This window comes from Lycium barbarum, chromosome 10 (genome assembly GCF_019175385.1).
Source record: "Lycium barbarum isolate Lr01 chromosome 10, ASM1917538v2, whole genome shotgun sequence".
Taxonomy (NCBI): Eukaryota; Viridiplantae; Streptophyta; class Magnoliopsida; order Solanales; family Solanaceae; genus Lycium; species Lycium barbarum.
In genome coordinates, this window is record NC_083346.1 from 20,005,103 (window position 1) to 20,023,941 (window position 18,839).

The 18,839-nt window shown below is 34.5% G+C and overlaps 1 protein-coding gene across 7 annotated transcripts; it reads left to right on the forward strand.

Annotated features, from left to right (window-relative positions):
• Positions 1–11,904: 11,904 nt before the first annotated feature.
• LOC132614363 (TSL-kinase interacting protein 1) lies at positions 11,905–17,608 on the forward strand. Of its 7 annotated transcripts, none has more exons than XM_060328793.1 (9): positions 11,905–12,075; positions 14,017–14,080; positions 14,329–14,466; positions 14,635–14,846; positions 14,936–15,177; positions 15,256–15,502; positions 16,124–16,891; positions 17,104–17,226; positions 17,323–17,608. In XM_060328793.1, exons 3-9 carry the CDS (start codon positions 14,343–14,345, stop codon positions 17,413–17,415), a joined length of 1,809 nt encoding a protein of 602 aa, XP_060184776.1. In that variant the 5' UTR covers positions 11,905–12,075; positions 14,017–14,080; positions 14,329–14,342; the 3' UTR covers positions 17,416–17,608. The 7 variants fall into 7 exon arrangements, with proteins under 7 accessions (XP_060184776.1, XP_060184777.1, XP_060184778.1 ...); XM_060328794.1 differs by having other exon boundaries at positions 14,332–14,466; XM_060328789.1 differs by lacking the exon at positions 11,905–12,075 and adding an exon at positions 12,133–12,303 and having other exon boundaries at positions 14,017–14,235.
• Positions 17,609–18,839: the final 1,231 nt, after the last annotated feature.

Here is an 18,839-nt window from a genome sequence, read left to right on the forward strand (position 1 = left end):
CAGTTAGTTCTAATAAGTCTAACAATCAAGACAAGCCTCATCAAATAGGAGGAAGAGGTGAGAAGCACAACTTTCAGGAAAACCAGATCAAACGGGAATCTTAACAAGAAAATGAAGGATGAAGAAGATGCAAGCAATGAAAATCCTGCAATTTTTTTTGGTCTATAAAGTTTCATAGGGATTCCTAATGAAAGCTTCACATAGAGCTTCATAGGAAGCTTGTTGCAGCAGTTAATTATTTATGCATTGGAGGTGATTTTCTTTAGCATCACTGTGGTTAGTCTTTGTGTATCTTTTATTATATGGATACTTCCATATTAATGGACAATTTTTTTCGTCCTGTTTCTAATGTCCGTAAGAAGATTTTGACCTGATGAATGTTGAAGGAGTTACAAGAGGGAATGTGGCAAGCCATCTCCAGGAATCTTTATATATAATTTCATATGTTTCCTTTAATCTGCTTTATATTTTTACAAATGGGATATATGTATGCAATCCATGTACATCGTTTATGAATTTTGAATTTGGTTGGCTCTTGAACTAAGCATGGAAAGAATTATATATCCTTTCTTTTATTACTTTGCTCTCTATATTCAACTTTTAGACTTCACCATAAAATCTGGCCATTACCTACAGTTGGCTTCTATGATCGGTAATGAATTGAGATTAAATGGTTGCTTGGTTTTTGCCATAGCATTTTGGCCTAATAGTGAAACTATTAGGACATGTGCTGCTACATTTTATGGGCTGCTGTTGTATTTGTGATTTCGCCGTTGCATCTGATGAATTAAGCTCCTATATATCTTGGTGTTGGAACTGTTGTGCTATAAGGTTACTTGTTGTTCCATTTTGAACTAAGCCTTTTTTTTTTTGCTAAACATAAACCTGCATTGCTGTTGATGTTCTATGTTGTTACTGGTGTGCTTTTGCTGGAATTTGTATTACTGTTACTGCATATAAACGGTTGGAACAGGTGCTATACCTGAGTTCACATTTGAGACATACACATCTGTTACAATTTAAGGGTTGCTTCCCTTTGGTTGCTACTATACTTGGCTACGGTGTCGGTTATCACTTCGAGCAGCTTCTGATCTTGAGAACACTTGCTATATGCTAGATGTTGAACTGTCATAATTACTGGTGTGATAAAGATAAGCAACTGCACTTATTCATGGCCACATCATGATGCCTTACTTGGGGAGAATTGTTGTTGTATGTTGCTACGGTTTTACTATAGAATAGTTGATGTTGGGCTGGAGATAAAATTGTTATACTTGAGCAAGTTCAAAGGTCAAAAACTACTAGTCTAAGGTTGTTGGAAAGAGCTGCCTCATGTTGATACTCAGATGCTTACTTTAAATATTTTTCTTATTTTGAACATGATACTACATTTGTTGTTTAGGAACTCTAATTGTCTTTGTTTTCATGTTCTGTTATTTGACTATGAGACAGTGTATATGATCATTTATATCCAAGTTGTATGAAACTCTTTTTCGTTGGTCATCATGAGACTTCAATTCCAACGAAAAATGGATAAATATCTGCTCCCTTATCTTTGGAATTCATTTCTCTTTTTATTTGGTAAAAATTGAATGATTAGTATTCTTGATGTTTTAATTTCACTACTTATTACAGGAAAGATATCAAGAAGTATTACGGGAAAAATCACAGTCTCAGTCTGATATTGATCAATGTGAAGCATATTACGAAGCTGCTGGGGGAACAAGGAAGAGAAGAATATATGGTCTTGGCAAATACTCCTATCGACAAACCATCAGTTGTGACACCCATAGTGCCTCCTCCTACTATTGCTAACGTTGACGATGTTGATCTTTTAGTTTCTGATAATGATCGTAGTCCTTGACCCATGCATTAGTTTTTTATGTTATTTGCTTTTTGTTGGAAAGAATAAAATTATGCACTAACAATACTTGATGGATGTGTGGGTTCTTTTGGTAGTTGACAGCTTGGTGTTGTCGGTGTTTTGGACTTAACGATTAGGATTCCGCTATCTATTTTGAATATTTTTTATAAATATTATTTTATGTGAATGTCAGTTATTTTTAAGGGTATTTATTACTTTGTATTTAGTATGTTTCAACAGGTGTATTTTAAAAAAAAATCGGAAGAAAAATATTTGTGACAGATTTGCGATGGATTTTGGTCGTTGCTAGAGGGAAAACAGTAGGCTACAGATTGTCGCTAAATGCAGGCATAAATAATTCAAATATTTTGCGACGGATTAGCAACAATGGTTTTCATCGCTAATTTACTAAAACGACGAAATGAAATATGAAATTAGTCACGGAATTCATAACAATAGCAACAAAATAATCCGTTGCTATAATGTGGAACGGATCTCATACGTCGCTACTCTGTCGCTAAGTTTGCTACGGATTTCATATTTTCATCGCTAATAGGTTAGCAACGCGCAAAATTGTAACAGACGACATTCCGTCGCTAATCCGTCGCAACACATGTTTAGCAACAGATATATGCTGATTAGCGACAAAATACGTCCGTCACTAAACACTATTTTTTTGTAGTGACCCTTACGCGGCATCGTTACGGACCGTAACACAGGTTACGGTCCGTCCTTCGGTTTCGTCCTTTGTCAGCTTGATGTCACGGCTTCTTGCGATGGACCGTAACACAGGTTACGGTCCGTATCTTCCAGCAGATCATGGCCTCAGTCTTCAGTGGCCAATGCGTTACGCCATGACGTTACGCCCCCGTAACCTAAATTACGGACCGTCCTTCTGGGCGTAACCTGTGACACTACTTAGGCAACTTTCTAGAAATTTTCCTCAGCTTACGGTACACGTTACGGCCCGTAACATGAGTTACGGACCGTCCTTTATAGCGGCACGTATCCTCTCTGGTACGGATCACGTTACGGCCCGTAACATGAGTTACGGACCATCCTTTTGCTCCAAGTTGTCCGTTTTTCAGCATTTCTTATCATTTCCGTTCCTTATTCAACCAACCCTACAAAACACCAATATAACATAAGAAACGATGTAAAAACACTTTAAAACAAGCAACGCTTCTAGTGGCAAAGGCATAAAATGTGCCGAAATTCACGGCACATCAACCTTCAAGAAAGTTCGTATTAACATTAGCTAATCGATTATAAAACGTGCTTACTAAAGCTAGAGAAAATTGGGCAGCATTTCCTTTGTTTATACAACTTTCTTCATATTACATATCGACTCCAAGCATCCATAACAACATTCACAATATTATAGGCGACATTCATCATTCATCTACATTATTCACATTTCACAATATCACTTCAATTCCTCCATAATCATGGTCATAGTACACTACTACGTTTTCTTGCATATAATGTTTACCCCATGTTCTTAATGTCATTTATAACATATTTACAATCACAATATCTCAAGAACCATGACTCATCTCAAGCTACTACTCAAAATCTCATTATTCTCACATTCATGACCTTTTTTCTATATCCTTCTACAATCCAAGTGTTTCAACTTCGCAATACCTTAAACAACATGAAAAGATCATAAAACTTACCTTTGAATGTGTAGGAACGGGTTTTGGTTAGGGTTGATTCACTTGGAGAAAACCCTTGCTTCAATTCCAAAGGAAATTTCTAACTTCCATAACCCTAGCAAGCTTCCATATGCTTGATTTCCCTTGAATATTAGTGTTTGATCTTTGGTTTCCCTTGATTTTTATGTTGAAAAAGTGTATGGAATAGTCTAGAAGTTTGAAGAGAAGTGGAGAAGTGGAAAGAATGAGAAAATAAGAGTGGAAACATGTATTTATACTTACAACTTGTCCAGCACGTCGGATACTATACGGACCACTTATACGGTCCGTATAACCACGTACGGTATGTATAAGTGTCAGTGGTTCACCACCATGGAAAACATTCTTCCTGTTGGGTTATACAGACCCTTATACGGTCCGTATAAAGTTCTACGGTCCGTGTAAGGTAGTCGTATAACTCATAGCTTTTCCGAAGTTATCCTCGTCGTTTCGTTTGATCTCCAATCCTTATACAACCTTATTAACACTTGTTTAATACTTCATTAATGATCTAAAAATCCCTATAACTCGTCCTCAAGGCCTTACCAAACAATTATTAACGCAATAATTTTACGAAACCTTTCCTAAACCCCACTTATACTCCACTTGTCCTTATCAATCCCTATTTCATCAATTCATATGACTTAAAAATCTTAACGTACGCATTCTAAGACTACTAAATATCCGTATTATAGTCTTAAGAACTTCCTGTTATCCTTAAGCTTGCATTGGTTTATTCACTACACGACGACATGAAATTTCCAAGGTGTAACAATGTTATGGTCACATGTGCATTTGGTATCAATTTGCAATTTGATTTTTGCAAGGTTGTTTGCTCAAATTTTTAAATTAAGAGCATGATTCCAAATTATGAAATGATGTTGATAATGCTGGTTTATATCTAAGTTGGTTTAGTAGAAATTGTATGCCTCCAATTATAGCTAAACAATTGGTTATGAGAACAAACTCCCAAAATGAAATTTGGGATGAGATATGTTATTTAATACGTTGCAGCACTTGTACGCATCAAGCCAACAAGTTATAATAAGGTCCCCTATCATAATTGGTTCAGAGTCAGGAACCAAATAATTCCCATCTAAAATTTTGAAAGTGCGGTATATGATTTAATTACTCCACCACAACGCATAAAGATGGGTCCCCAAATAATGTTGGGAGGTAGATGTTAGATTTCCTAACATTAGGGGGATGGATGATAAGCGGCTGGAAAATAAGGTCTATGTAATGAATTATATGATCCTCATTAAAAAGATAATTCAAGTTAACTGCCAGATGCATTTACTAACCCAAAAGTGAATATTATATTCCAGTCGTAAATGCTCCAATTCCAATTAGAATTAAAGTCCTGAAGGACAGAGTCTATGGCGATAGACCGATCGGTTCCAAAGATAAAACTCCTTGAAGAAGGAGAGGAGCAAATGATCAAGATGGTCATACTAATGAGGCAAGTGCTTTAAAATAGCACCACGACATAATATTTCATACAACCTTTGGTTAGGTTTAAGTACCTGAAAATGATGAAAAATAAAGAGATCTCGATACGTTCCAATCGACGATATCTTTTGATATAATGTAGCGCTTAATATTATAAATGGTGACGAGGATCTTGAATTTAAGTCTGTCAAAGAGTGGACAGATAAATGATTGGCCAAATAAATACGCAATTCAAGTATATTTGGTTTCACTTGGAAAAGTGATATTTTGGATCTATAGTCCAAGGACCTCAAGATATAATGTTAATGGGGTACAAATAAATTATTGTGCAAAAAGTAAAATGAAAAATAAAGTCGTAAGATATAAAGTACGACTTGTGCCTTGTGGCATAAAGATTTTTCGCAAATCCTGGCATTATTGTATGGAGATAAGTTCTCCCGTGGTGGATGCAATGAGGTTTCGTACCAGTCTGGCAATACATGAAAATTTTGAATGCGTATAATGAATTGTTGTCATGTCTAGCTAGACAATGAAGTTTATATGAAAATCCTTCAAGGATTTAAAAGGTTTTAAAGCATTCCATTGAGTACCCCAATGGCCATGACATCGCTTAACATTAAGAAAGATCGATTTCAATCTCATGAAAATGGTCAGAAAGTACCATGTATTTGTGTAATTGGTGCACTTATATTTCTTGCTCTTATAATTCATGACATAATATTTTTATTAATGTGCTCGCAAGAAATAATTTTACTTCTATGTGGAGATACTCGAGTAAAATCAAATATTGCTATAGATTTATTTTTTCTAACCATATTGTCAAGGATTTGTTGGTTACGCAAATGCAGGAAGATTATATGCTCTATGTAACATACGATGGCACACAAGTTATTTATTTGCATATGGGTGCTGCCATATTTATATTGTTCTGCTAAAGTCAATTATTTGCTATTTACGCAAATCATGCAAAGATAACAATGATCATGAAGCAAGCAAATGACACATTGATATCAGGATGAGCTGAAGGATCTAACATCTTTGTGGATGTGAGTTGGTCACAAAGACATGACCAATATCAACACGTATATAAGATCATTGGAAGGCATCATCTACAAGAATTGATACGTTGAAGGTGGAATAAAATAAAGCACATCTCGCTGAAAGTTATTTTCACACACGGACTTCAAAGGAATGGTGAAAAGATATTCAACAAATTCAAGTGGCAATTTAGCAGATTTGTTAACGACAGCTTGGTCAACCTCAACATTTGAGAAGCTGATATACAAGATTTGAATGTGTCATCTTCAAAATATCAAATGATGTTATTATCAGGGGGGTAAAATGCGCGCTGCATTCTTTTTTCCTTAGTTGAGGTTTTGTCCCACTGGGTTTTCCTGACAAGGTTTTTAACGAGGCAGCAGATAATGCGTATTACAAGATAAGCATACTCTTTTTCCTTCACTAGGATTTTTCCCACTGGTTTTTTCCTAGTAAGGTTTTAACGAGGCATATTATCTAACAATAGACATCCAAGGGGGAGTGTTATGAAAATATTAATGTGTGGATGTCTATTACTCCTCTACATATAACTCTCACTACTTCATGTTCATAACTCTTGTAGAAGTAACCCCCATTACTTTATGACCACTACTCCCACGCTTTATTTTTATAACCCCCAAATAGTTACTACATATGTTTATGACACACCCTTTGGTGTTCTCAATGTATTCCTATATATAGTTGGGTTGTATGTAATAGTTGGACACACTTGAACATACTTGGATGGATGAAAAAGTTTTCTTCTCTTGTCTCTCTATTTCTATTGCTTTCATCATTTTATATTGTTACCCTTTTAGCTTGATTTTACAACAGGGGGAGTATTATAAATATTATTTATTTATTATTGTGGATGTCTATCTTTGGAGAAAAGCTAGGGTTTATGACTTTGGAACCAAGTTAGTTTTCTCTTATAAATAGAGATGTTCCCTTCATTGTATTTACATCCCTCAAGAGGAATAAAGTATTCTCCTCTCTTCTCTCTTTGTCTACAATATTGTTCTTGCTTGCTTTGTTATTTTACAACACAACTTAATATTCCCTTAAAACCAATTACGGTTGAGCACTATATCTAGCCCGTTAGAACGAATCATATACTATACTAGCACATGAAATGAAAAGCTAAATAAACACAAAACAAAAGTAACATATTGTTCAATGAACTCTCAGTTTAATCCCGAAAAAATAATCACACAAATATTGAAATGTTTAGTTAAAAATAAGAAAATATGTGAAATCGTGTGCCGTGAGGTGTAAGTTAGTTATGGGTGGATAAGGGAGAATCTTTGCTAGGTGGCACTATTCTATTGGTTCAATTTTTAAAAGGAAAAATAAAATATTAATATAGAAATAAAATACTAATTGAGTTGTTGATTCTAGACTAACCAAAAAATAAGACAGCTAAACTTAAATTAAAAGAAAAATCTTTTCTTTTGGCAAATTTTCTCTTTCTTTTGAAAAAAATGAAATAAAACTTATATACCCTAAAAACGCAATTCCTAGTTTTGTGATTTTCAAATAAAACTACTAAAATGAAATAAAAGCCTAAATATTAAGATTAGGCCTAAAAGAGAAATTTTGACACTAAAATGGTAGAAAATACTAGGGAGGGTCAAAAATCACGTGTTTACAGTGTATATAACAAAAAAAAATAGTACATGGAAGAGAAGTAAATATTGATATTTAGAAATACATTTGATTCCACTACAAAATGATCTAGATCATGAAATATTGATATTTAGAAATAAATTTGAAATTTGAGTATTACTTTTCAAAATGGGGTAACCAAATATTGTGAATGCAAAATTTGATTTGTTTGCAAAGAGTAATTAGTATTTATAAAAATTTCTTTTTAAGAATTCTAAGTATTAAAAGAATAGTTTGAGTGACTTTATTATTTTGACTATAAGTTTTTTTTTTTTTTTCATGTTGTTTCGTTTCATGGTCAATATTACTTGTATTGCTACTACTATTTATGTCTTTGTTGATTATGTTAAAAATGTAACTGTTGAGATCATCTAGATTTCTTAATACATATTTGATTAGCAAGTTGTTGTCTCTAATATATATGAACACTGAATAATTTACACTATAAGTTTTTCAATTTATAAATGTGCATAATTTTAAATTACTTACAATTTTTTCTTTGGTAAATAACAAAGATATTTATCAAATGTAATATGTACTTGGATGTAAAAGAACTTTTGACACGCTTTCAGGTTATCAAAATGATGAGGCGTAATGCATATGCGGTCCCCTAAACTTTTTTTTTTTTTTTTCATTTTGACATCTCAATTAAGTATTGTTCCTATTAAATTCCTGAACTCGTTTTCAAGTGTGTCTATCAAACCCCCTAAATCTGATTTTTATTAGAAGTAGAAACTAAATTGAGGAAATGAAGGTGGAGTAATATTTTAGACATGTGGTAAGTTATTCTTTAGGTCATGGATGTGTTGATTTCTACTCTTCCACTGTTGCTTAATTAAAAGCTACTCTTTTTTCCTCTATCAATTACTGCTAATCTTTGCTAAAAGATGGCATAATTAAATTAGAATATATATTAGTATGTTGCTACATTGAAGATGGAATACTATGTAAGTTGGATTGTGTTTGATAGACACACTTGAGAACAAGTTCACGGGTTCAATAAGAACAACACTTAATTAAAGTGCTAAAATGAAGAAAAAAAATACAAATTTTAGGGGGCCTCATATGCATTAAGCCAAATGATAACAACAAGTAAAGTATTCATTAAAAGTCAGATAAATTAAGACAAGTTATATAAGGAGACTATAATCTTATATTAATGTAAGAATCTACAATAACAATTAACATAGAGAACTTTAGGTTTCTAAATATTTTTTATCAGATGGAAGATCTAAAATTTTAAATCGTCATCAGCATTACTATTATTAATATTAGCCTCAGTGGAAACTTCGTACCTATCCTTACCTAGAAAAAGGAGTTTCATAGGCATCTTCCATTTATATCGATTTTGGTTTTTTCGCATCATATTTTGATCTGCCTCTTCTTCGATCCAGAATTCCCAGCAAATCCTACTCGCTTCACGCCCTTGAATTATTATTCACGAATGAATTGGAAAAGCCAACAGAAAGCCTGAGAAGAGCAAATCTTCAACAATGGGGGGACCTTTGATTTCCTTGGACCACGTAAGAATTCGTCGTCCGATTGAATCTGGAAGAGGATTTTATGTCATGTTAAGAGTCTAATATGCCCCTTAATTTGGACGGTCAGAAATGATGGACAGATTGTGACGTAGAAGATAAAATTAAGATCACAATAGTTTCTTTGTAAAAATATCCACAGGAGTGAGTGGGTGCATATTGCACAATAAGATCTCCTTAAGCAATTTTGTCCGAGTTACAAGACATATAGGTAGATATAACATTGTCACACAACAATTATGTCTTTCTCACGTTCTCCATCCCCCAACCCCCTCCGTGGTTGCTGTCATTGTTTCGCCAAAAAAATCACTGGAATTTTTTAGAGAAAGTCAAAAATTACTGGAATTTATTAGAGGAAGTTCGAGGACCAAACGACTAGGTTACTTGACGCTCGAAGTCATGGCTTAACATTCTGAAGTTGTGATTATTTGATGTGAGATTCGTATGAAAATTATTGTCCAAAGCTTAAGGCATGATTTAAAACAATGATTCAATACTTGGGCTAGAAGAATTGATATGAAAAATTTAGATCATTGAAACATTAAAATATATACAAATCACATACGAAATACATATAAAGATATATTTTATTCCATTTATATGCAAAATGTATGAAATTTGTATTTAAGATGTATGTTGTTTTGTAGTTGTATTGTATAAATGTTGTATGGAAGTTGTATATTGTATCATACAATTTTTTTGTTGCTCGATTTGGCTTTTCTTGTATAAAAGTTGTATTATAATTGTGTGATGAGTTGTATGAAAATTGCATTTAAGTTGTAGGCTGATCAGAACCTAATTTTATACGTTGAATCCGAATAATGAATTTTTATTACAACAAATTGTATAAAAAATTATCAAATTTTGAAGCTCTAACTTGACCGTCAATGACACTTGGCGTTTGGGAGTGAAACAAAGATGTTACAGGTAAAAAGATCAGTATAGATCTAGGTGAATCACATAAAATCTTCATTAAACTGAAACCCGAAAGATATGCCACCAATCACAATAGTAATTCAGGATATTTTGTTAGCAAAATGTCACTAGTTCTAATAAACTGAAAAATACCGCTACTATTGATAAATATGATCCTAATTTCGTATATATAGGGAATATCCCCTAAAGAAATCCTAATTATTCCAGAGTTGCTTAATTCTACTACTCCCCCAACTCCAATTTATGTGGCACACTTTTCTTTTTAGCCTATCCGAAAAGAATATCACATGTTTATAACTAGAAACAACTTAACTTTAATTTTTCATTTTACCCTTAATGAAATGATTTATAGTCACACAAATTTTTAAAGTTTATTTGAGATCACAAATTTCAAAAGTCTTCACTTCTTTCTTAAACTTTGTGCTTAGTCAAACAGTGTCGCATACATTGAGACGGATGGAGTAGTAATAAGAGAAAAGGACATTGTGTGGCCATAAAAAATTTTAATGGCCCAAGTTTTACCTTATTGCCGCAAAATGGACTTTTAGCCCAAACAATTGATGAGCCACTACTAAAAAAAGGCAAAAATCGACGGACTGCGTCGGTTTCTAGTGAAAACCGACGAAAAATCGATGCAACATGTCCGTCGATTTATGTTACGTCGATTTTTGAAAATCGACGGATTGCGTCGGTTTAAACTGACGGACTCCGTCGGTTATGTAAAAAAAAAAAAATTAAAAAATGACGGAATAAAAAAATAAAAAAAATCGACGGAGTCCGTCTGTTTATTTTAGAAAATAATTATAAAATGAGCGAAATAATCGACGCCGTCCGTCGGTTTTCTTAACAAAAAAGGATTTAAAAATTTATCAAAAAGCCGACGGAATCCGTCGGTTTTTTTCTTCGGTTTTGCTGTCGGTTTTTTTTTCCGTCGGTTTTTGCCAGTTTTTTAGTAGTGAGCGCTAGCCCAGCGGCTCAATCACTATAAGAGATCAGACATTTTTGTGGCGACTAAAACTGTTGCAAAAGATCAAAAAGTCGCTAGTCACTGCATGTATTGGAATTGCTAAGGATTTTTTGTGACGACTCCACTGGGTCACTACAAGAACTATGCATTTTGTGGCGACTAAGCGTGTCACAAAAAGGAAACAAATATGTGACGAAAAAAATTCACAAATGAGAGAAATGAAGAAGAAAGAAAAGTGAGGAGGAAATTGTGTATAATATGTGTATAATATGTAAGTATACGTTGATTATACATGTATTGTACATAAATTATATAACAATTATAATATTTTCTAAACACATACTGAAGGGGTACATATTCTATACAACAATGATACAGTTTTTACACGTATGATACATTTTCTATACATATACAATAGTGATACATATTCTATACAAGAATTATACAATTTCTGGAATTAGTTGAAAAAAGGCTACGAAATAAAATTATTTTAAAAAGGCTAAAAATTCTGGAATTAGTTGAAAAAAGGCTACGAAATAAAATTATTTTAAAAAGGCTAAAAATTCTGAAATTAGTTGAAAAAAGGCTACGAAATAAAATTATTTTTAAAAAGGCTAAAAAATGTCTATTTAGCTTTTTGGGCCATTCGGTTGTCCCGGATGACTACTTGTGTCCTTTCCCTTAGGGCCATTATATAAGGCGTAGGTACATGGTTTGGGCTCTATGGTACACCACACAGAAGCCCAAGTAAACAGAAAAATTGGAGAAAAAAAATAAAAATATGGAAAAATGCACATATAAATACGTGTACCGGAAAAAGAAAAAAGATTCAAAATAAAAATAAAAAATATAGGCGGCGAGTGGTTGTTGTTGTTTCTCAAAATCTTTCATTCCCGCCCACTATATTTGTATCTCCAGGCAAGTCTCAATTTTCCTTCCACTTATCTTTTTTGTTTAGTTTTAACTATTATCAACTGTAATTTAAAGATCTGAATTTGAAATAAAATTCAGTTGGAAATGATATGTTTATACCTGTGTTGTTGATTTGTTGATTGAACTGAAAAAACGTAGTTTTAATTGCCACTTTGGAATTGGAATTTATGCAATTCAGGGTTATAAGAAAACCCTAGCTCCGGTTTCTTCAAAGTTAGTTTAATTGTCCTTATGCCTTTGAATCTGAATTTTCTGTTTAGTAATTATGTGACAAGCTTTCCTTTTTACCTACGTTTCTATAATTACAAACAACTTAACTTTAAAATTTCCCTTTTACCCTTAATGAAATGATTTATATCCGTCTGCTAGTGAGAATAAATACTCAATCTTTGCCATTTATTTTAGCTAGTGAGAATTAATGCTCTTCCTGAAACTAACTTACATGTAACAGTGGTTGACAAGTTAGTTTGATACAGAACAACATACCCAGTGAAATCCCACAAAGTAATTGTTAAATCAATAGAGCTGAATCATCATGGTTGATAGAGAAGAATATCACATCAAATTTTGAATTTTGATTGGTTAAATCAATTTGGAATCTTGAAATCTGTGAAATATGACGTTCTGAAATAGAAAGATTATCATGTACATTAGGACGATGAGAGTAATTGTTAATCAATCCTCTCTCTTTCTACTGAATTTGGTATCTTAACTAAGCCGGAAATCTGTGCTAAAGCGGGAAACAAAGACAGACATGGTTCAGGATTCATCTTGAATTAGGGTCTCAGGAAACAGTTTGTCAAGTACTTTAACTTCAATCTGCCCAAGCTTTGGGTTAACCCTCTTCCGTCACCCTTGACAATTCTGTACTCGATATTTTACTGACTTTCAATTTAAGTTTAAACCTCGACTCTATGATGTATAAGAACTGTTTTTTTTAAAAAAAAAAAAAAAAAAAAAAAACCTTACCTTATCAAAAAAGATGTGAAATTCATACTGAGCTGAGTTGAATTTTGCTTCTGTACCGTACAACGTCTTAGATAGTAATGGTGAATGGATTCCAGATGTCAAATAGGGGGCAGAGAATATTTCGAGTTTAACCTAGTTGATGTTAAGGCAGTTATGAAAGGAACTCTTTTTAAGAGCAACATTTAACAGTTTGTGATGCGTAGCTCTAAAAAGGAAACGGGAGAATTGTTGAGGAAACTGAAAGCAAGAATATTTCAATGAGGAGAAGTGCAATAGGCACCCAAGGTGTGTCCTAGTGGTCAACGAAGTAAGTTGAGAACCATGAACGGATGCAAAAACACTAGGTGATTTCGTCCCATCTGTTCAAGCCTTGGTAGATAGAGATTTACCCGGTACATGTGATGATGGGATGAATTAGTCAAGGTAGGCGAAAGCTGGCATGGACATCATAACAAGGGTGTGCTATATGGTGCATTATTAAGAAGTCCTTTTCAATTCGTTAGGATACAAATAAGATAAAAACCGCTTTGCCAAGGCTTGAATAGAAGAAGAGGTACTTGAACATAGGGCCATGGAAGGCCGAGTTCATGGAAGTTGGCTTTTCAGGAGATTCACCAGATCATTCTCTCTTTGCAATTTGACGATTTAGTTCAATCTTCTAAATTAAGAAGCTTTAGTGAAAATATTAAGGGGCTTGAAAGTGTTCTAGATACAGAGACCAAAATTGATTCATGGCATATTGTTTAATACTCGACTAGTTTTCTGCATTTTAGTGGCGAAAGTATTTGGGTTATGAGAACTTTGCTGCTGAGATAAAAAATGATAGGAAGAATATGCTTAATTTGCAAGTTTGGGGAATAAGGTCAATGAAGAATATTTATCTTACCTTATTTATGCTATTGTTTCTTTTGTCGCTCAAGGAACTATTTGTGACTTTTGTTTTACCTATTGCTACAGTTTGTCTTTGGAAAACCAGATGAGAGGAAGCATTGCTAGACTGGCTGGCAGTGACACTTAAGAGGCTGATTACTCATTGCTTACCATTTGACTTTTTCTGTTCCTTATATTGTTGGAGTGATCGACATTACGAGAAGTAGATATTGATTTAACTATTTGATGCTTCTATAATAACTGAACTTTTCAAGTCTGCTGTTGCTAAAGATTTGATAATGACATGTAATATAGAGAAAATATTTGTTGAATCAAATGAATGAAATTTCTGAAGTAAAAAGTAAATGGAAATAATCAGTCATTAAATTTCTTTTGCAGCAGAGCAAGCTGCCATGAAATCTAGCCGATCGATGAAGAGAAAGATAGGTGGGGTTCATGAAAAATACAGTGACAAGGAGAATGTTGCATCAAAGAAAGCAACACGTAGGATTAGTCGGCAGAATCTGAATGCAGCAGGTTAGGCAGCTGACACGAATTTGCAGACAGTTGTTTCTTTCCAAATTTAAGTTTATACTTGCATGATCCAGGAGATTGGTTAGCTGTATGTTGAGTGTTCTGATTGATATCTACTTTTGTTTGGCTTTTTTCTCAACTGGGATATGACTTTTCTTATGTACTTCTCAGGGGAATGTAGAAATCTTTCAGCTGGGCAAAATGATGGGATTTTGCCCTTACAAGCTTCGAAGGTATCTTGTCAAAAGCTTCCGGGAAGGACGACTTGTTCCCCTGTAACAAAAGGCGATGCTGCAGCAGGGAGTCAACAGCTTGATTCTTGTAAGAAGATTAAGCTACAGCTTTTTCCAATAAATAAAAGTACCCGACAGAGATTGGAGAAGGTATAACTAGGAAATGATACATTAAATGAATAGAACTCTGCATAAAATGCACCTGGAATAACTCTTGATGGTTTTGGTATTTCTGGTAGGATGGCTGCAATCCGTTCCAGGAACTCACTTTAAGTGCTCAGAAGAAGATATCGTCGGTGATTAAGCACCTTTATACAAAGTGGAGTTCGTCGAGTTTGGGGTTAGGGGAGCTCCTTCTATTCCCCTATGATACTAATACAGAAAACATAGCATCACAGAAACGATGGAGCTCAAAAGATACCAACATTTCTGCAGGAGAAGTGTATGCAGCAATAGAAAGTCCTGCCATTTTTCGCTTAAGGTTTTAGACTGGTCTGATTTCATTTTTTAGCATATAGCTCTTCAATCAGAAGGTTTTAATTTGTCTCAAATTTTCTAGGTATGGCTGTTTTTCTGATCTTAAGCTCAAGGCTTTTGAGGTACCTGATATCTCCCCAGCCTCGGGTATGCATGCACAATCGAGGGGTATTAAGAGAATCTTTGCTGATGCAATGGACATAGCAAATGACAAAGTGAAGGGAGCTAAGTTGAAAAATGAAGAGCTTAGTAAACCAATCTGCAAAAATGAGCATGAAATTGTAATTGAGAATCAGAAGATGGCTTCAAACATACAGGTTGATCATATGGTAAGTAATTTTGCCTGTCTGCTTCCTTCGCTTAATCTCTTGTTCTGTAAATCTTCTCAGTCATTCTATTTGAAACCATTTATGATTTTGCTGATTTCAGTTTGCTTAAGTTAGGAACTTATGCTGAAAAGTTTTACAGATTGAAAAATAATGCTGCCCCTTATATTCTGTGATTGTGGGGAACTCTGGCAGTAATACTGATACTGCTAGAGTTGCCAGTTGCAAAAGCTTTAATTAATTCATAAATGAGAGCCCAATGCATTAGATGTCCTCATTACATGGTCTCTTTATAGGATTATGGATAAATCAATTGTTAAAATTGCCTGCCAAACTTATTGCCACAAAACCTGGAGGGTATATGAGGTGCTAAGATCAGTTGTTAACGACTACCGTACCTTCCTGGAGGGTGCGGTTCCCTTACTGCATATGAGGTGCTAAGATCAGTTGTTAACGACTACCGTACCTTCTGTGATTATTTTGATGTGTTCTAGGACTGGTCTAACTATTGTTTTAGTCCGTAGAGGTGACTCCTCTCAATGGACGTAGATGTGTTCTTTTACCAGCAGAAATGGCTATACACATCTTAAAATTCAGCCCCTGATAGTTGATACTCCTTTCTAGGTTGATGAAGTAAGAAAGCAAAATGTCCCTTCAAAGACAGACAATCCATGGGATGATATTTTGACCAACTTAAGCATTGGAGGATTGTTTTCTGAGGCATCTTTGCAAGGAAAGATCAGCAAGACAGAAAATAAATTGGATTTGCAGCCAATCCAGTCAGTTTCTGATATTAGTATAGGAGGTTTGCTGTCTGAAGTGTCTTTGCAGGGTAAGACATCTACTGAAATGAACCAAGAGAACAGAGTGGAATTGCAGCCACCTACATTTAGTTCCTATTTTAGCAAAGGAGGCTTCCTTTCTGAAGCATCTTCTCGGGAAAAGATTAGTGATTTCAATTTAGATTCAAAAGGAACATCTGGTTTGAAGGAAACGTCAAAGTGTGGGCCACACATTGAGTCAAAATTTTCATGGGATTTTAATCTCACTAACTTGAGCATTGGAGGATTGCTCTCTGAGGCGTCCCTGCTGGAGAAAGTGAAAAATCATGACCAAAGAAGTGAGGACAAACCAAGCTCACAACCTGACTCTCTTGATGCGTTTGTTGCTGCACGCATGAATTCACGCCCTGAAATTTCAAAGTCATCATCTCATGAATTGCACTCATCTATCTTGGATGCTGAAGAGACATGTCATGCATTTCCAGTGCGTAAAATTTCATCAGGAAATGAAAATGCAACAACTTCGTGTGGACAAGCTGGTTCTGGCAACGGTCACGAGTATACAAGCTCAAAATCTTTCAGAATTCCATCATCCTCTAGTGCTGCGGAGGTTTGTCTGCTCTGTAGTCTTTTCTCGTTTTCAGATTATTATTTTTCAGTTTCAAACCATCATTAGTTTTTGGGTTTTGATATTACTGCTTCCATATAAGGATAAGAGCTCAGTGTGGAGCTTCCTGATCTTGTTTCCTGCTTCACTGTGACATGACTTCGTGTATTCTCATGGGAGGATTGACGGTTCCTTACATTCTGATGTTGTTACAGCGCTCAACTCAAAGTGTGATCGCACAAGATCAATCATCAGAGCAACCAAAGACAACTCTCTTTTCTCGTTCACGGGGTGTTTTTGATGAAGACAGCAGCCTTGGGCTAAAGGGCATCAAATGGGTACTTTCCGCCTTTTCACTTATCTTGTGCCACCTGAAGTTTTTCTTCTTGACCACAGGAGAACTTAACCTATTTCTTTCCTATGTTTTCTTGCAGGAAGACTCTTTGGGACCATTTGATCTTGGACTTCCCATTTTGCGACCTGTTAGCATCGGAGACAGTGTTAGCCTCAGCGAGTTCATTAAATAACATACTGTAGTCTTGAACTGATAGTATGATACCATAGACAGACGAATCCTGAGCTCGAGGATCAAATTCTTGATTAGTCGAAAGTAAAAATGATTCTCTGAATTGTCCATAAAGAGTTAAAAAACCATCTTGTGATTATAGAACTTACATTTTTTTAAATGTAATATAGCCTTAGGCTTATCCTTTTCTTCAACACCTAAGGCAAGGATTTTATAGTACTTCCATATGGAACTAAAGATACGTCAGTGTGTATGGAAACAGTCGCTGAACATTTTCGTGTATGGATTGACAGGGATATCAAAGAAAAACTTAATGTCATTCAACATTAATCTGTTGCTTTTTGGCCTGTGTGATTCAATAGGGTGTTACATACAAACACCCCTTAGGGACCCGGTATGAAGGAAAAACAACGATTAACGATGTACGTTCGAGTTATCCTATAATAAACTTATATTAGAACTAAAACTAGTGATGTCATTTATTGAAAGTAATGTATCCATTTGGAGCCTCTTGTAGAAAGCGTACAAAAGACCTTTGTGTTTCGGCCCTTCTTCAGATCCCACATATAGTGAGAGCTTAGTGCAACGGGCTATCATGTATTCATTTGGAATGCATGCATGAAAAGAAATTAGCATTTATGCGTACGGTGCAATGCCAATGAATGCTCTTTTGCCGGGCATGACATTTCTAAAATCCAAATCATTGGAGAATTGGCAAAAAGATACACGGTGTGATAAAAAACAAAAAAATAAAAAATCTAGGTAGCAGATTTTTTAGGAAAAAAACTTATTAAATATAAGTGATGTTTTATTTATTTTCTAGGAAAATAAATAATTTTCCACGATGCCTAAGATGATAACACAAGGCTTAACCTAATAAAATGTGTTTTAACAAACCCTCCAAATCATGTGCTATTTCTTCTACTCGCATATGAGATAATATCACCATTAGCAACAAATTAAAGTACTTTATATTCTTACATCTTCTTTTTTAACCTTTTCTTTATTATTTATTTATTTATTTATTTATTTATTTATTTTTGGTATTGGTACTCTAGCCTCAAGCTTTTTTTAATTGTCTTTTACACCCACTACAGTTACTCCAAGAATAGAATCCGTAATCCCTTTGTGTACTTCAATTTTGCCCATTTGGCTTACCTATACTTATCGAGTAGATTATATAATTATTTGACTAGGTTCAACCTGTGTCCCTTTGACTGCTTCAGTTTCGCCATTGTGCTTCTTTTTAGATACACTAGATAACGGGGCCCAATAACATAGATCACATCTTTGAGTCTAATGATGTTAGTCTAAGTTATATAAGAAGGCTTAATACCCAGATAGACCCTTAAACTTGGCATGTTTTGTAAGATAGGCATATAAACTTATAAGGTGACCAGATAGACACTTAAACTTACTCAAACT